Source organism: Aethalodelphis obliquidens, unplaced genomic scaffold (genome assembly GCF_003676395.1).
Source record: "Aethalodelphis obliquidens isolate GAN/ISIS:26980383/991018 unplaced genomic scaffold, ASM367639v1 scaffold1, whole genome shotgun sequence".
NCBI lineage: Eukaryota > Metazoa > Chordata > Mammalia > Artiodactyla > Delphinidae > Aethalodelphis > Aethalodelphis obliquidens.
Window position 1 is genome coordinate 15,178,611 of NW_020837945.1, and position 18,608 is coordinate 15,197,218.

An 18,608-nucleotide genomic window follows, 5' to 3' on the forward strand; every position below is an offset into this window, starting at 1 on the left:
TAACCATATTTTATATATATACTATAATATATATACAGACATATAATATAAAAAACTATATATATTCCATAGTTATGTATCTATAAAATAAAACATTCTCTCTCATAAAAAAAAATCCATTTTTTCTGACTTTTGAGAATTTAATTATAATGAGTCCTATTTGGTATCTTTTGGGCCTCATGGATCTGGATGTCCATTTTTCTCCCCAGGTTCAGGAAGTTTTCAGCCATTATTGCTTTAAATATACTTTCGGTCTCTTTCTCTTTCTCCTTACCTTCCTAGATTCCCATAATGCAAATATTGTTTCTTTTCACTGTGTCCCATAATTCCCAAAGGATTTCTTCACTTTTAAAAAATGCTTTTTGCTCCTCTGACTGGGTAATTTTGACTGTCCTATCTTGCAGACCTTTCTTCTTCTGCATGGTCAATTCTACTTACGAAACTACTGAATTCTTCAGTCCAGTTATCGCATTTTTCAACTCTAGGATTTCTGTTTGGTTTTTTGTTTTGTTTGGGTTTGTTCTTTTTTTTTTTTGATAGTTGCTATTTCTCTATCATATTTCTCATTTTGTTCATGCATTGTTTTCCTAATTTCATTTAGTGTCTGTTCATGTTTTCTTGTAGTTTACTAAACTTGCTTAAGAGGATTATTCTGAATTCTTTGTCTGACAGTTCACAGATCCCCATTTTTTAGTTATTTGTTTCCTTTGGTGGTGTCATATTGACCTGATTTTTTGTGATCCTTGATTCTTTACATTGGCATCTGCACATTTGGGCATTTGGGTTCTTCTTCCAGACTTTACAAGTTTGCTTTGGCAAAGACAGTTTTTGACCAGTCAGCTTAGTTTTAATTTCTGGGTGTGTCTGCTGGTAATGTCCTTGGGCAGGTGGGGCCTGCTATTATGGTCTATTCTGAGGCAAAGCAACAATTCAGACTCTAAGGACAAGGATGAGGATTGTGACACTGCCTGGGAACAGTTGGATGGGACTGCTGGCTTGGTTTCCTACCCAAGTAAGGCTATAGGATGGGCTCCATGTTTGCCTGGATTCTCTGGTAAGGCTTACTAGAAGGTTGGGACTAGGTACTACATACAGTAGTAGATGGGGCTACAAATTAGCTTCCTTGTCCTGGCAGGACAGCACGATGAGACCCAGGGCTTGGGTTCACCCTCATTATTTGGGGATTCAAATAGTATGCACTGATTCCTTGGTCAGGTGAGGCCACAAGTTTTGCTCTGCAGACTGGGAAAGCCATAAGCTCTGCTTTCTGTTCCAGTACCACTGTACATAAAGCTGATGGATGGGTTATTTCTGTGTGCTCCAGTTCTGTTCCCTGTCCAGACAAGATGAAGGCTGTATTCCGCAATGAGTAGAGCTATGAATTAGATTCCTTGTCCAGGCACAGCAGGACAAGCAACTCTAAATCCAGTAAAGCTGTTTGTTGTCTTAACTGAAGCTGACCTACATTACAAGTTCCCTAACTGAACAGGGCCACTGGCTTTGCTCTGCAAACTCTTGGCTCTGCTCACCTCTTGGTTCATGTGCCACTGGATCACATAGCTTCCTGGAATTGTCTCCAGCCCTTCTGGTCAGATGGGGTCACAAGACAATCTTCACAGCAGGTGGGGCTGTGATTCAGCTCCTTGCCTGGATGTGGGCAAACCAGGCTCCAACGCTGGCAAAACTCCTTATTTGAGGATCTGAATCAAGTAGATCTATAGCCTACTTAGTTCTCTGGTCAGAATGTACCTCCAACTAGATTTTTCAGATAAGTAAAGCCTCTGGTTAGGATTACTACTTGGGAACTGCAGGAATGAACTTGGTCTGCCAAGATCTGTGTGGTGGTCACTGCGAACACCTCCCTGCATCTCCATCACTGTCAGATTTCCAGTGGTCCAGCCCCACACATCCCCAAGCAATCCCTGAGGGGTGAGATCAGAGTAGGGGCTCCTGCAATGTTACCCACAACACTGGGAGAGCTGGTTTTCCTCTGGGTTCTCTTTTCCCCCTGGAGGAACCAGAGGCTCAGGAGAGACCTCTCTGTGTGTTGCTGTGCTGGCTTGGGAAAAGGGCAATGCAGTCAACGTGTAGCCACTTCTCTTACCGTCTAATGCAGTTTCTCTTGGTCTCTGTGTTGTGGAGGGCGGGGGTGGGGGGTGGTGCTTCAGCCTCTCCCCCATGTTCTAGGATTCTCTCAGTAGTGTCTTGTCCTTGAATAGTAGTTAATTTTCTCCTTGTGAAGATGAGGGAAGCCAGGAAATTTCTGTGTCACCGTCTTGGTGATGTCACTCCAAATGAAGGATTTTTGAGATGGGGAGATTATCCTGGATTATTTGCATGGGCCCTAAATGCAATCACAACTGTCTTTATAAGAGAGAAGTAGAGGAGATTACACAGAAGAAGAAGAGGAGAAGGCAGAATGACCACAGAGGCAGAGACTGGAGTGATGCAACCACAAGACAAGGATTGCTGGCAGCTACCAGAAGCAGGAAGAGACAAGGAACCAAGTCTCCCTTGGGCCCCCAGAGAGAGCATGGCCCCACTGGCACTTTGGTTGCACTCAGTGATAATGATTTTGGACTTCTGCTCTGGCCTCCAGAATTGTGAGAGAATAACTTTCTGTTGTTTTAAGCCACCAGCTTGTAATAATTTGCTACATCAGCCACAGGAAAGTAATATAATACCCAAATGACATTGGAAAGACTAAATCACAAACACACTAAAAATTTGATAATACGTCACTGGATTATATCATTTTCACATAGAAAAAAAGGGAGTTACTTCCCTTGAGAAGTACCTTGAAAAGTATTTGGATTGACCTTAGAAAGCTGAATATTATGACTTCCCAGATTTTGTTTACTCCATGTGCAGACAATTTTACAGTCATTCTTTCCAAACTCCCCATTTAAAGTGCCACTATTACAGATTTGACTGATGTTAAAATGTTAGAACTGACGAAATAAATGAGTGCTAATAAAACAGTGAAGTGTTCTGGTATCAAGTTACTGAACCAACACAATGGTTTATAACACCATGATGAAACCAAATAATTGGATACTGTGATGAATTTGAGGTATTACAGTTTTAATGGTGTTAAGCTTATGATAAGTGTTAAACAGTAATGCTACGTTCCTTTTGTTCATAGGCTCAGTGGGATGGCTTGACTGGGCGTATCACCTTCAATAAAACCGATGGCTTGAGGAAGGATTTTGATCTGGACATTATTAGTCTCAAAGAGGAAGGAACTGAAAAGGTAACCTCCTCAATAATAAATTTGAAAATTAAGAAAAAGCACTGCTCATACATTTTTACTTGCACAAACAAGTAGGGGAATGATAAAGTGATTTTCTCAGCATGTTCATTTACGTCCAGTTTTCTAGATCTCTCTCCCTGATAATGCAGATAGATGTTGATGTGCTAGATTCTTAAATTGTGTGTGCTATTAATAGCAGTGCTAATGGTTATATAGTGCTTCCTTTATATACAAGTATCATTATATTATCACATATATATAACCTTAGGGGTGGATGTCATTAGCCTCATTTCTCAAAGGTTTTAAGAAATTGAGTTTAGACTTGGGAAGTCAGAAGCTGTCGATGATTTATATTTGGAATGGCATCCAAGGGTTACTTAGAAATGAATTTTAATTTTACTCCATTTTGAGACTGGTGACAGAGGGACAAAATTAAGTAGGATAGAAAAGGCTTACTGAAGCAAACTAACTTTGCATCCCTAATTTTAGGAGGACATATGCCAAAAAATGGATTTTAATGTTGAGTTCTTATTTTAGGCTTATTTAGTTATAATTCTCAACCTCTCAATGTTTTGAGTTCCATTCTTGTTACTATTTAGAGCAATGCAAATGTAAGCTATTTAATTAATAATAATAAAATAATTTGCCTCCTCTTTATTATACCAATTTTCATATTCACAGCTATGCATTGGGATAATCAACACTTATAGTGTGAAGACTTTGCTCTTTAGAACCTTAAAAAAAAAGATTTGAAGCCCCCAGAACAACTATCTGAACACCAAAACTCTATAAGCCAACATTTTTTTCACTATAGGGGACAAAAAGCTTAATGTAAAAAAATGGCTTTGGGAACAATCAGTTTTACTTAGTTGAAATATTTCCATGATTTTTAAAATGAGATAAGGTTTCTATTTCTGTTTTGTTGCTTTTGTTAACTGAGACACATTTTTTTTAAGGTCTTAACTATACCTCACCCCCAAATAGCTTAATTAAAATAAACAAAGGTTAATTAGGCTGAATGTAAAAGGTGGCCACCAGTGCTGAAATGTCTGAGGAAAATAATTAGTTCACAGCTTTGAGAGTTCACACTAGTCACGCAGATTTCCCCTTTTAAAAATGCCCTCTCTCTTCATCTCCTCTCTTCCTCTCTCTCTCTGTGTCTCTGTCTCTCTGCCTCTCTCTTCCTCTCTCTGTCTCTCTGTCTCTCTCTCAGGCTTCTTCACTCTGATTTCCTTGTCTGTTGGGTTAACATGCTCTGACAGAGCACAAGGCATCAACGTAGCCTCCATAATGGATGTGGAATTTGGGCTACAGGGGACACAAGGAAAGAAAATAATATTGTTATGGACTAAAAGCCTATAATGATTTTTTTAAAGAAAATGTCTTCTTCTCTATACATGCTTCTCTCTCCCTCTCCACTCCGTTTAATGTACAGAGCTGAAGAGGGAACAAAACCTGTTAAAGAAACATCTTTTTGGCTCAGATGTGTGAGGAAATAGATGAAGCTATTGTTATGCTTTTCCAGCTATTTATACACGTCAATATTATGCACATTCTATTGGTGTTTTTCCAACAAAAGTAAAATCGAATTAGATGAAAGTGTTTTCTCAATTTGTTTCTTTATCTCTTCGTTGTTTGCAATAACATTTCTTTCTTCAGGTGACTTAGGCTCAATTCCTGAGAAGGCTGATTAAACCTTAAAGCAATGGGAGAAGCCAACCTATCCTTCTCAGGCGTCAAGGGAGGAAATGACCAATCTTTTCATGTCAGCCTTTTGCAGGGTCCACAGGGAAAGTTGTTAGAAAAAGCCTATTTTCTCATTGGTCGATTGACTAATCTTTAACATGTCCTTTAACATGTCTTCTTAAGGAATGATAAAGACCTTTTAATTCTGCAGCATAGATGTGCATATTCAAAAGAACTTTAAGGCATTTATTTGGTGTGCAAAAGGAAAAGTGAAAATCAGGTTGTACCACCTAGTAGAAGTAACTTCTGTGGGACCCAGTACTTGGTTCATCGTTTTACTGTACCTATTCTCAGGCTTTATATTGAATTAAGATGCAAGATTCCCAATAATGGGTGGGGAATGTAATGCTGTGAACACTTAATCACCATGATACCTTTTGGCTTCCATGCTCCATTTTAATTAAGTGCTATTTTTATTTTTCCCTCTGAAAACCAAGGTTGCTGGCGAAGTGTCTAAACACTTATATAAAGTGTGGAAGAAGGTTTGTACACGGACAAAAACTGCAGGAAATCTGGGGGTGGAGTGGGAAATACCAAAGGAAAAACCTGCATCCTTCCAGTTTTCCCAGACCAGTAGCTCTCCAATTGCAGTTTAGAGGCGATATTCCATATAAAAGGAGAATGGGGATGATTGAATATGTTGTCTCTCAACAACATTGCCTGTGAATTGAAACAGGTTTGAGGTGGATTAAATAATGATGGATTAAATATTTCCCCCTAGATTATTTTTGTTTCTCCCGGGTAGGATCCGTCCCTGTTAGGACTGAAAGCAGGTAACTGCAACAGAAGCAGACACTGGGTCATTGATATTCTTTCTCGAATCACTAAATATTTTTCCCTAAAGGGCATAAAAACAGTAGATTTGATCCATCAGACTAGTCAGATAGGCTAAGGCTCAGAAGGGCTGGGACATCTCCTTCAATGTCACCACCACAAAATACGAACCATTTTTAGAAATTCCCTTTTCTTATGTACTATCTTTTTTTATGCAGTAAAGCAAAAATTGTCAGTGCATATTGCTTTGCAATTTGTTTTAGAACCCCAGTTTCCAGAGGACAAAAACATTAGAGGTTTTGAAAGGGAAATGAGATTATCTTGTAAATCATAACACCTAGTATCATGTTGTTAAAGAATGTGCACAGATTTATTACAGAAGCAAATGTTAGACATTACAAACATTCAGATCAGAAAAATGCCCCAGTGATATGCAAACATTGTCTTTCATTCTCTCTCTAAAACCACTTGCTAAACTATTTGTTGATTGACAGATGGACCTTAAATTACTGTTCAACTTGAACAGTTTTGTCAGGTTCACTTTCATCTTTTGAATTATCAGTTAAGTCATAGAAAGTGTAAACAGTTTCTCCCTGTAGTCAAAAACCTTGTCTCCCTTTTGGTAGTACTCAGATGAGCTCCAAAATGTCCTGCTTTTAAGTTTAAAAAAAAAAGTTTAAAAACGGGTTTAATAACCTTGTTTTAATCTTCAGTGAATCAGGCTACCAAAGGCACAGGGAAGGCAATCCCATCTCTTCTCTGATAATAAGTAGATGAACCTAACTGGCACCCAGAAAGAAGCTTATTAACACTAATCCAGCTTGAGACTCCAGGCACTTTATGCAATGTTGAATTAATTCAAACCAAATATCCTAGGGAATGAAATCTAAGCCCTGAAATTTTACTCAGAGGAGGGGAATGTCCTTTATTTGTCACTAAACTGCAATAACCGCCCCCACTTCCCAGGGTTGCACTTCTTGGCTTTCCTCCTACCTCCATGCCGTTGTGCCTCTTCCTTCCTGCTGACCTATCGTTGCCCACTTTGCAAGTTGTATACACTGTGATGTGGTGTTTTGTGTTATGCCTGCTCATCAACAATTTACAGTAACCTGAGTGCTAGCACATGAGACCTATTGAGACCCAACAAACACATTGGCCTTTCCCTACAAGACTCCATCTTACAAGAGAAGGATTCACCCCCATCGTCTTCAAATTCCAAAAGCTCTTCTCTGCGCTCTGACGTTTTTCAGTAGAGAAGAGTCTGCCTGAAATTCTTTCCAAAAGACGGATATAGCAGTCTTTACAAAACCCATCACTAAAAATGTGTTCATAAAGCTCATGATACTCAAAACAGATACACTTTTTTTCACCTAGGTGCTCGGTTATTTCACTCTGAAATTTTGGATTTTGAGTTTATGTGAATCACATACCAGGTTTGGGAGATAGATATTAGTCACTCTCTGAGCATCCTTTTGTTGCATTACTTCTTTTAAAAAAGTTTGCTTAATGGCATTTGGGCACTCATTTTAAAATGCTTCCCTCTGTTGTCTGAGATAATAAATGGCTGCTCCCTTATGCCAGTTTACAAAGTGAAAGAAGGCAGGGCCCGACAATTTCGCTTTTGAGCCTTCCTCCCAACAAATAATTGGTCCACCGTCCACTACTTCTCACTGGTGAATTGCTGCTGACTGCTTTTGCTACAGTTTGAAAACTGAGGTTCTGCTTCCTGGAAGCCCTCCTCCAAGGTCGGAGAACAGGACTGAAATGCTAAACACCCTGGCATCTGGGTAACTGTGTCCCTCTCCCTAATACACATGAATCATGGAATCTTGCTTTTTCAGAAAGAGACATTCATTCACATGTTCATTTACTTCAATTAACGGGTAAAGTCAGTGGACAACTTAGGTTTAAAAGACACACACATGCATGCACGCACGCACAAACACACACACACGTACGCACACACACACACACACACACACGCACTCTACTGCTTTGATGATTAAAAGGTTTGAAAATAGAAGGCTGAGGTCATTCAAACTCCATACGTACTCCAAACTCCAAACTGTCCACTTCCCAGGAATAGCTTGATCGTTACTATACTTTGAAACTCTTTTAGTCTAGATTTGAGGAAACTTCTGTTACACAGATAGTAGGAAAAAATAATCTCCTTTTTCTTATTTTATGGAGGAAAGTTTACATTGAATGGGACTTTGGGAATCATTTGATTAGAACTACATCAGCAATGATATCTGACCTTCCACACTTTTAGTGAGGTTAATAAAAGAAAAAAAGCCAGATGTTAAGCTGTGGGGTGTATTTGTCTACAATTTCAAGTTTGTATTTTAAAAGGGAGTGATGTTGCAAGGCCATTCAACCCTGCCATTTGCAAATATTAGTATAGGTCCTTTAAACACTTGACATTAATAGAAATAAGAGTTACAGAGAACACATTTCATTACTTAACAAATTGGCTAAAAACACAGTTATTTTCTCCACCTTTCAATACTTAATTAAAAATTAGGTTCCATTCTCCCCAGTGCCTAAGTTAAGCTTTAATTAAAAGCACAGCCAGGGCCCAATTTAGACACAGTCTTCATAGAGTTAGAAGTCAACTGTTCACAACCTAAAGCATAGCTTTGGATGAAAACCAATAGATTCCCAGTTGTGGTTAGCCTGAGATATGTTTCCTGGAAGCGAGAGTCCCTGCCCCAGAAAAGTGAGAGTAGGGGTGGAGGTTAGAAGAGAGGAAAGAAAATATTGTCCCCCTTTCTTGGGTTTAAAGCCAGACAAAGAAAAGATTCTTTAATCAGCAGACATGTGTTGTGTGCATTCTAAGTGATGAACATCGCTCTTGATCCTGGAAAGACTGAATGGTTATTAAAGGTGTTAACCTACAGCTTAATCCTACCTCTAATACCCTCTCTATAGACAGGATGGAATACTTTCAAATGCAAAAAATACCCCAAACCCCCATTTATCTAGACCTGTCTCCTATGTCACCAACCAACTAGCTCTAATTAAGTATAGAAAGAAGACAGTGAAACTGAAATAGTTCGCACTGATGTGTGAATGTGTGATACAGTACTTGCAACTTCCTCAAAGAATTTATATTTCTAAAAAGAATACTTGTCAAGCTAAATGAATTATCAGCTGCTGCATTTAGACAGTAAATCAAAGTAAATAAATAGAAAAGGAAAGAAGCCTAACATTCCCACAGGTAAAACTTTATTTAAATATCAGGAAAGCTCTAATGTCTCCATTTCGCTGGTGAGGAAATTGAGCCACAGCAGGGTTAATGAACTTGCCCACGGTCACATTGTTGGTAAATTGCAAAATTAGAGTCTGGACAAGAGTATATCTGGAAAGCTCATACTCTGTCCAGCTAGCCAGTGTCCTCCCATTGGAAGAGTATATTTAGAGATCAAGCATAGGTCCACCCTGTCCATCCCAGAGTATGTCCAAGTGTTGGTGTTCCTAAACTGACCCTGTTTTTCATAGTTCCTTTACTTTATCAGCTTATAAATTTCAAAAAAATAATTTCGCTAACAATTCCAAGTTCTTTCATAACAGGACAAGCTTAAAGAAATTACTGAGGCAGTCATTCAGATGTCCTTCGTTAATGTTTGTGCAGTGCTTATACCAACACTTTCACATGCATCTGCTCATTTGATATGCTCAGCATCCCTATAAAATATTTTATAGTTAGAGAACGAAAGCTCAGAAAGTTTAGTATCTTGTCCAATATCACACTGCAACCAGGTTTGCATCCCATCTCACTAGGCTGGCAGTAAACGCCTACAGAAGGCTTCAAAGAGCTCGATTCTCTGAGGCTCTTTTCCTAGGTTGTCCCCAGAGGCAAAACAAATCAATATACTTCTACAAGGTCTTATAACCCAGAAATGACTTTGCCACTGGAGGAAATTTGGCTTATTATTTCTTAAAAGAGCAATGGGCTTCACTGACTGCCAATCACAATGACTGCTTCTGTGATAGATAAAAAGATCAATAAGCAATAAAAGTGAATACCTTCACTGAAGGCATTCATGGTCAAGTGAACAAACAAGACAGGTAAACAGATGATAATAACAGAAGAAGGTCCAGAACAGAGGTACAAGGAAGGTATGAACAGAGTACTACTAGTTTTCACAAGAGGCACCCCGACCCAGCACTGACTCCTCCAGTAAAATAGGCCTAGAACTTAGTTTACTGCTCATCCACACTTTTTCTTCCATTTACGTTTCCCTTTTAGTTGCCTGATCTCTCCACTATCCATCCTGCCTCCTCCATCCCATTTCTTATAAATTTTAAAGGCACTGATAGTAATACTTTGGTAACACAAGGTTTGTATCAATAAAATGTAAGCCCCACAAGACCAGAAATTTTTATCTCTTTTGTTCACTGCTATGCCCTCCAAGGCCTAGAAGAATCCCTGTCATATAAGTAGTTGTTCAACAAATACATATTGGAAGAAAATCCAATACTCATTTAAAAATTCTTAATTTAAAACAGAACATTGAACTTAATAAATTAAAAATAAAAGGACCTCCCCCTACTCCACCCACATAGCACAAATTTTCTGTTCCATCTACACACTCATTCTTCCATTGTTTTGTTTTCCCACATTTAGTAGCTTCCACTGTGATGCCCTGTTGTCTTCTTCCCAGACTATGAGCTTTTGTGCCTATTCCTGGTATACCAGGGACCTCTCTTTAGCATAAATGCCATCACTGACTGCCAGCAGCCTCTGATGTAATGTGTTCTGTGTAGATTGGGATTTGGAACTCCAACAGTGGGCTTAACATGACAGACGGCAACAAAGACAGGTCCAATAATATCACCGATTCACTCGCCAACCGAACGCTCATCGTCACCACAATTCTGGTAAGTTGACTATGTGGAATTCAGGGCATCTTATCCAGACTCTTACTCTAGACCTTGAAGGATTCCTCAACTATCCTTTTCATGCCAACAACTCTCTCTGTAAATGTCTATGTTTAACTGGGACACTAGAAGCTTATGTTTGTGTGTACCTATAATAGATTGAATTATCATCTTCCAACATTGTTCTGAAGATTTCCTACTTCCAATCCATTCTCATCTCTGTTTTGCTCCACTCTCTAGCCCCACCCAGCTGGTCTCCCTTGCTCTCTGGCTGCTGGTTGGTTTCAACCAAGGAGAGACTAAGACCAGGGAAGTGGAGGAAGAGACCCAAGGAGATTTCTTCCGCTGTTTCCCAACAGTATTGTCAGAACCTCTGTCCTTCACAGCCATAGCTTCTACCCTGTCAATGATCCTGCCTCCATATGCTAACTGCACTGGACTCCTGGAACACTCTTTCCTCCCTCTCTGCCTCAACCCTAGCTTCCTAATTATGTTGCTCCCTGGGTGTCTATATCCCAGTGCAATTCTCACCACCATCCCTGTTGCCTCCCTTTGTCTTGCTCATTCCTCTGTAAATAGCCCCTTTATTAACTGCTCTTCAAAAGCCCAGGTAAAAGTACCTCCTACTCTGTGTTGGAACCCCTGTCATGCCCCCATCTAGCAACTGTGCACTCACAAGTTGTTCGTTCTCCCTCTTTGCTCTATCCTAATCCAAGAAGTAAAGGGAGTGGCCACCTCTAAAATCTTCACTTTTGGACCTTCCTGTTTTGATTTAGTCCATGATGTCAGGCCAATTTATTTCTGAAACAGTTAGCTTCAGACAATTATTCATCCAAAATGAAAACCATTTTGTTTTCCTGGTGTCTACTTTCTCTGAAACTTTCTCATGGAAATACAGAGTTTTCTACTTCTATCAGTTTGTTTGAGGATAAGCCTAAACACAAAGGACAGATCAGTAATGTAGTAACTATTATGATTGTATAAAATAAAATACATTTTTATTTATTCAAATGAGAATAAATAATAAATAAAAATAAATTTTTATTTATTCAAATTAATTAATAAGATTATAGATACGCAGACTTAAGGAAATGTCCATTATTCATAGGATAGGGGATTTATCACATAAGCATATAAACAAAGAATTTACCAGATGTGAGCTCTAAGATGCATTCAAATAAGAAAGTGGAACCGATGATAAAAGAAGACACTGAAATGGCCTTTGAATAAGATATCCTGAATGAAACCAAGAAAAAATAGGTAAGTAATAAGGGAATAGTGAAGTTGAGATGCAATTTAGCTGAGAAATGAGAAAATTAAAATATTCAGAGTATTTAGGAGACAGGAAGTTTGCAGAACAAGGGAATATATTTGCTGATTTAGATTTCCCTTTTATAAGTAGGTGAAGCTCATAGATAAAAGCCAGGAGGGAGGGTGGGTCTAGCACTAGAAGCTTGGGTGTGGGCACAGCTGCATGCCAGACATCCAGACATCAGATCGTCCCCTGCCTTCTCTGCCAGACCTAAAGTTCAAAAATGATTGTGTCTCTATGGCACCATTCACTCACAGCTCTGCCCTCAGCAGTGGAGGGGAAAAACTCTCAATCAAAGAGAGAGGAGGGAGTGAAATAGTATATGAAGTGTTCTATATTTGTAGAGGAGGTACAAAAGATGAGTTTAGCAAAGGCAGAAGGGAAAGTGACTTTCTTTAGTATTCTCAAATCTTAAAAATAATTTTCAAATATTTTATATCTTCTGGCTGTTGATAGAGCTTGTGTAAGTAAATTCTGCCTTTCATTATAACAGGGTTTCATATGTGATTTGTTTCATATAGGAAGAACCCTATGTGATGTACAGGAAATCTGATAAGCCCCTGTATGGAAATGACAGATTTGAAGGATATTGTCTGGATCTATTGAAGGAATTGTCAAACATCCTGGGTTTCATTTATGATGTTAAACTTGTCCCTGATGGCAAATATGGAGCTCAGAATGACAAAGGAGAGTGGAATGGAATGGTCAAAGAACTTATAGATCATGTAAGCAAAACTATATCTCCTACATAGGGGTCTTAAATGTCAAAAAAAGTGCATAATGAGAAGAAGTAAAAGAAAAGAGAAAAAATGGTTGAGTCAGTGTCAGAAGACATGTATTATTTTTTTTTTTAAATCATAAAAATGGCTTGAAAAGTGGGAGAAAACAACCTACCAATGTAGTTTCCCCACTTAGAAGGGCAAGTAATGAAAAATTGAGGATAAAAATTTATGGACCCATCCTTCCTACTGAAGAATAAACTTGAATGATTCTTAGATTAGATAAAGAGTTCTGAAGTTTGCAGCTCAGAGCAAAATCTCATCGACTACTTTTATGATCTAGTTGCTCATTTCTTACTTTTCTCACATGCCCTTTTTTAAAGGCATTCTTCTGCAGTTTTCTTTCCCCCATTTAGTTCCAGAATATGTATGTGTATATATATATATATATATATATATACCGTGTGAGTGTATGTTTCACACTGTCTGGTTTCTCTTTGCTAATGAATACTACTTTGTAAACATAACTGTGTAAATCAACTGTTTTTATATTAGAGTCAATCAGCACAGAAGGTTTTTGTGTGAGAAGCATTTGGAGTTGAGAATAGGAATCAGGAGAACCAGGAAATGTCTAGACATTCACCAGGAAGGTAGACAACTAAGGTGACAAGTTCAAACTTGCTTTTGCAGAGGGCTGATCTGGCGGTGGCTCCTCTTACCATCACTTACGTGCGGGAAAAAGTCATAGACTTCTCCAAACCCTTCATGACCCTGGGCATCAGCATTCTCTACCATAAGCCCAATGGCACCAATCCAGGGGTCTTCTCCTTCCTCAACCCTCTATCTCCTGACATTTGGATGTATGTGCTCTTAGCCTGTTTAGGAGTCAGTTGTGTACTCTTTGTGATCGCAAGGTAAGTTAGAGAACTACTAAACTTACAACAGATCTATGTCAGTCTCAGGTTAACCTGTATGCTCTAGAGGTAGACAGAGTTCAAGAACTTCAAAGTATTCTTTTAGTTTTGCCTGGTGTTCTATTCTGTCAAGTTCTCCCTCATAAAAGCCACTCTGTAAATGAATATCTTCTAATTATTCATAAAGGTAATTTTAAAAGATAATAGGAAGACAATTTTATATATTATATTAATTTCATTTTATCAGTACTTAAAACAATGTAAAATGGTTATGTACCCATTTTTCCCTGAATTATATTGCCACAAAAGCAATAGCTCAGCTAATAAATCTAAAGTGTTTCAACAGGAAAGAGAAAAGTTGTGTCCAGATTCTTGATCCTTGGAATATTCGCAAATATTAAGCAAAATAGAAAAAGTTAGCTAGGAATTGTTGTAGCAAATAAGAAGCACTGGATTAAACAAGATTTTGAAATCCTCAGGAATAAAAACAAATACTTTGAAAATTTTATAAAATTTATTTTTTTAAAAAATTAGACAGTTAACAAGAGAATTCTGGAAATAACAATAAAAAGAAAGAGTAGTTATATATCCAGTCTGGAGGCATGAAATCTTTATGCTACCCTGATGATTCAGTTTAGATTTTATTTTCTGAGATAACCCTACATTTAACCATTCTGCTCTACACAGTTTTTCAAAGGATTGTTATACCATTCAGTAGATCATATTTTCTAAATACCTTTGATACTGAATTGGAAACACAGCTGCTTTATCTTTCTGTTGGCTTAGACAGTAGATATCCCTAGACAAACCCTGTAAAAAAAAATGATTGCTTTGTTATGTCCTCTATTCATTTTCAATCTTTTTCATCCTTCAACAAAACTCAGTGAACTTTTTCTCTAATCAATTTGTGTTTTCCCTCCAGGAATTTCTAAGAGAAATCTTTCTTCATGCTAGTTCTTTGTCATTGTTCACTGTATGGTTTTGATTAATGCCAGGTAACTCTTTCCCTAGCATAATTATAAAGAAAGCTGGGAAAAATAACCTAGTTTGGAAAGGTCTTACAGATCCATAAAGCAGACATAGTAAAAGCGAATAAATGTGTGCTCTCACGTGTGGGTGAGTCACATATGTTCAATATGAAATGAATATTTCGAAGTTCTCTATACTTCATAAAGTGTACCATTACCAAATCCTAGACTGTTTTCCAAATTTTGTCCAGATATTAAATTACTTTTAAATAATGACCAAAGCTTTCTTTCCATGTGTCTTACCTCATAAAATAATATATTGTCAGTATGTAGAGTCATACTATCCTTTGATACATTAATACTCAATCAGTGGTTCTCAACTAGGAGAGATTTTATCCTCCAGGGAACATTTTATCCTCCAAACATTTCCAGCAATGTCTGGAAATAGCTTTTGATTGTTACAACTGAGGGTGGAGGTTGCTACTGGTATATAGTAGGTAGAGTCCAGGGATGTAGCTAAACATCCTACAGTGTGCAGGACAGCCCTCCCCCTACAACAAAGAATTACCCCAAAATGTCAATAGCACCAAGTTTGAATAACCATGCTCTAAATAATTAAAGATGATAGTGCTTTGAGTATCAAATTTTCAAAGATGAATAACTCACCTTTGGAAGGGCATTTCTCATTACTGGCTCATAAGTGAAATGAATACTGCCCTAGAATGGCCATTGAATAAATGACCACCCTAAAGTGATGTACTCTCTAACAATAAATTAGAAATCTTGTGTTGGCTTGTTGTTCCATTCCTCTATTTGGGGCCCACACCTGCTGGGTGATTCTAGGGCTAGTAGAGCAATCCAAGCAGCAGAGGGCAACAGAGAAGTGAGTTTCCATATTCCCCAGCTCACTGCTTTGTCTAAACAGTGATGCTAATGAGTAGAATAGGCAAGACAATGTTGATGAGCAAGTAATTACATCATTTATCACACTGACTTGACCAAAATCACTGAAAGAAAAAAACACGTCAACAGCAACCAGAAATTCTCACAAGCCTACAGGTTGAAAGTTCTCTTTTACATTTGACACCAAGTGTGCCTTTAAATGGCCTTATTTTTACCACCAGAATATGTCAAAATAATGTAGCATTCAGTAGTTTTCCCCTCCTCATTTTGTCTGTTCCTCTATAACCTCCTGATGAACCAGAGCCCTACCTTTTCTAATTTCATTCTGTTTCAGTTAAGAAAGCAACCTCCTTTCTCCCCTAGTCAATACTATCCACTCAACATTCCTACTCACCAAGTATCATTTATAAACCAGCTCTTCTTTATTAGCTTATTCTCCTTGTCACTCCCTTCTCACTGTCTTTCCTCTCACTCTGGGTCTTGGGGAAGTGGAGATGTCATGCATCAAATGCAAACTTGCAAACAGCATGGTGGTAAAACATAGAAAATATAAAAATATAAAAAATAACTCCCTGCAGTGTACAAGTGCACTATCATGGGGATTGTACTCTCAGCTACATTCAGCTTCTCCATACCTTTGAATCCATTCCTGCCTCTACGTCATAAAGCCACTAAATATATTTTGGAGGTGATTCCTAAAGACAAAATCCTGATCGAATAAATGTGCCAATTCACTTTTACTTCCCACCATCATAGCTTGAACTTGGTCACTCTGCATCCATAAGCTAATATGTAAAATGACTTTCTGTTAACACCTTAGTGGTTTGCATTCAAAGTTAGTGAAATAGAAATGAAAAACAGCTAACCTCCTAATCATCTTTAGCTCTAGAGAGGCTTTTGAATTTGCTTTTTGAAATATATCCTTTCTTGTCTTTTTAAAGGGGAAAAATAAAGCCCATCACTGCATTTAGGCTAATGCTCTCACTAGACAGAGACTTACAAACCATTTGCTGAAGTGAATTGAATTTATAAAGTTAGACAAACTAAGGAAAGCCGTATAAATTTTTTAGTTACTATGACTTGTTACAAATGTGCATGTCAGTGTTTTTGTTTTGTGGTTGACATTTTTTTAAATTACTTTTTGTAAAGTATTTAATCCCAAGGAATTATAACCATCATGAACACAAAATTTAGATAGACCAAATATCCAAATATAATGTCTGATTACATCTTATAATTTATGCTCATCTTCTTAAAATGAACATTTTTTAAGTTGGCTTCTGGCAAAGAAAAATCAAGAAAACCTTTGACTATAACTCTACAGTTATAATACCAACCCAACAGTTATGCTACAAGGTCGAATAGAGCTTCCTCCATTAAAAGATGAATAGATCTCCCTCTTCTTGATACACCCTAATATCTATTCTCAGCCATAAAAAGAATCTCTTAATTAGAAATCTTCAGTATGACCAGCATTTTATATCTTCCATTCAAGTAAAAGTCTGGCATATATAAACATAAAACCTAAATTAACCTCTGTATTTCAATATAATGCTACTCTTCTATGTGCAAATTTTAACATAAATTTTAAGCATATTTGTTCCTTTCTCTGACATTTCACTAAAAATCAGTATCAGTTGAAGATAGCAGCTTCAGAATATCATTGGTGTGGGTCATGTATTAATTTTTCTCCCAGACTTCCTGGTGCTGACATTACTGTCACACTAGCTATCTTTAAGCAGGCATTAGGAATTTCAAGCTGAAATATCTACATCCGGTAGGCAACAGGTAGGTCTATTGCATTACGAAAAGTCAGTGTCTTACAACACAGCATCAAATCACTATTTAATATTCCTCAGTCCACACACTCCCCAAGTCACTCAGAATCTCAGAAAGAAAGGATCTAAAATATCTCTGCAGAGCAGGCAGAATCACATTGCTGTTTAGACAGTTTTCTTTTTTGCCATAGAAAATTAGATTAATTGTTCACTTAGAACTGCAAAGTATGAAATACTGAAAAAAGACCAAGTTAGATGCAGCATTCCAAAGAGAATAGTGGTGATCTCATTCATCAGAGCATATACAGGGGAGAAATGCCAGAATATCAGGGGGCTGGTGGTTGCCAGGTTTTATGATCTGTTTAGAAAAACTCCTTCCTTTGAATGCATAATCTGCCTAATTTATTGCACTTAATATTTTTTAATTATTGTACAAGTGACAATGATATTGTTTAAGTAACGGCATCTTTACTCTGTGTACTGCTTCAATTAGTAGGTTCATTAATATTGGTATTCAGTTCTTCAGCTCAGCAAACTACTATGGTTATAAGAGAGTATAAATTCATAACTTAATTATATTGTTGAAACAGTAATTAAAATGCATTGGCATGGCATTGTCAATTAAAGCTATATTCATAAGCTTCACAGGAACCTGCACCGTGTGCCCTGCAGCTGTGGAGAAGGTGTAGTCACGATTCAGATGCCATTACTGGGGGATAAACTACAAGGCTGTTATCCCAGTCTCCCTAAGACTTGATGAGGAGATGCTGTATACTTTTCAGAAGGTGTCTGGGGGTTTAGAGAATGGTTTTTCATTAAGAGGAACTGTCTGCCCAGTTCCTTGTGCATGATTCACAGTGTGCCCTGCTTTTCGCTTTAGATAATGTATTCACTTTAATACTAACTCTCCCCAAGTGTCAGCAACCTGCTATTGTTTACTGCTGAAACCTTATGGCTGGAGAGCATTCCATATGTTCTCATTGGCTTTATGGTGTTTTAACATTACTCCTGCTTGCATTAAAAGACCCAATGGCAAACAGCAAAGATTCCAGTGCTAAGGACTACTGCATTTAATCATTTCCAGATCACTTTACAGAGCACCTGCTAATGTCTTTTTGGAAAAATAAGTGCCCCTTGGAAAGATAGTCCTAAAATATAACCACAGAGCAGGGAACTCCTTGGGCTGTAGAGATCAGACAGATGTTTAGAAAACAGAGGAAGAACCAAAACTCTTCAGTTCCTCAAATTTTTATTTTAACACACCCTAGAGATATCTGGATTCCCTCTTCTTTAAAAATAAGGAAACTGAAGCCAGTGAGCTTAAGTTACTTATTCAAGGTTGACTTCCTAACTAACG

The 18,608-nt window shown here is 37.8% G+C and overlaps 1 protein-coding gene across 2 annotated transcripts in view; it reads left to right on the top strand.

The window, feature by feature from the left end:
• Positions 1–379: 379 nt before the first annotated feature.
• Positions 380–18,608, top strand: part of LOC113617918 (glutamate receptor ionotropic, kainate 1) — a 59,541-nt gene continuing 41,312 nt past the window's right edge. Inside the window, exons 1-6 of one of the 2 annotated variants that reach the window (XM_027101478.1) lie at positions 380–1,054; positions 2,374–2,603; positions 3,146–3,253; positions 10,544–10,657; positions 12,491–12,694; positions 13,379–13,602. In XM_027101478.1, the coding sequence (XP_026957279.1) occupies positions 10,577–10,657; positions 12,491–12,694; positions 13,379–13,602 (509 nt within the window). In that variant the 5' untranslated portion in view covers positions 380–1,054; positions 2,374–2,603; positions 3,146–3,253; positions 10,544–10,576. The remainder of the gene's footprint in view (positions 1,055–2,373; positions 2,604–3,145; positions 3,254–10,543; positions 10,658–12,490; positions 12,695–13,378; positions 13,603–18,608) is intronic. The other variant, XM_027101487.1, reaches the window with a different exon arrangement.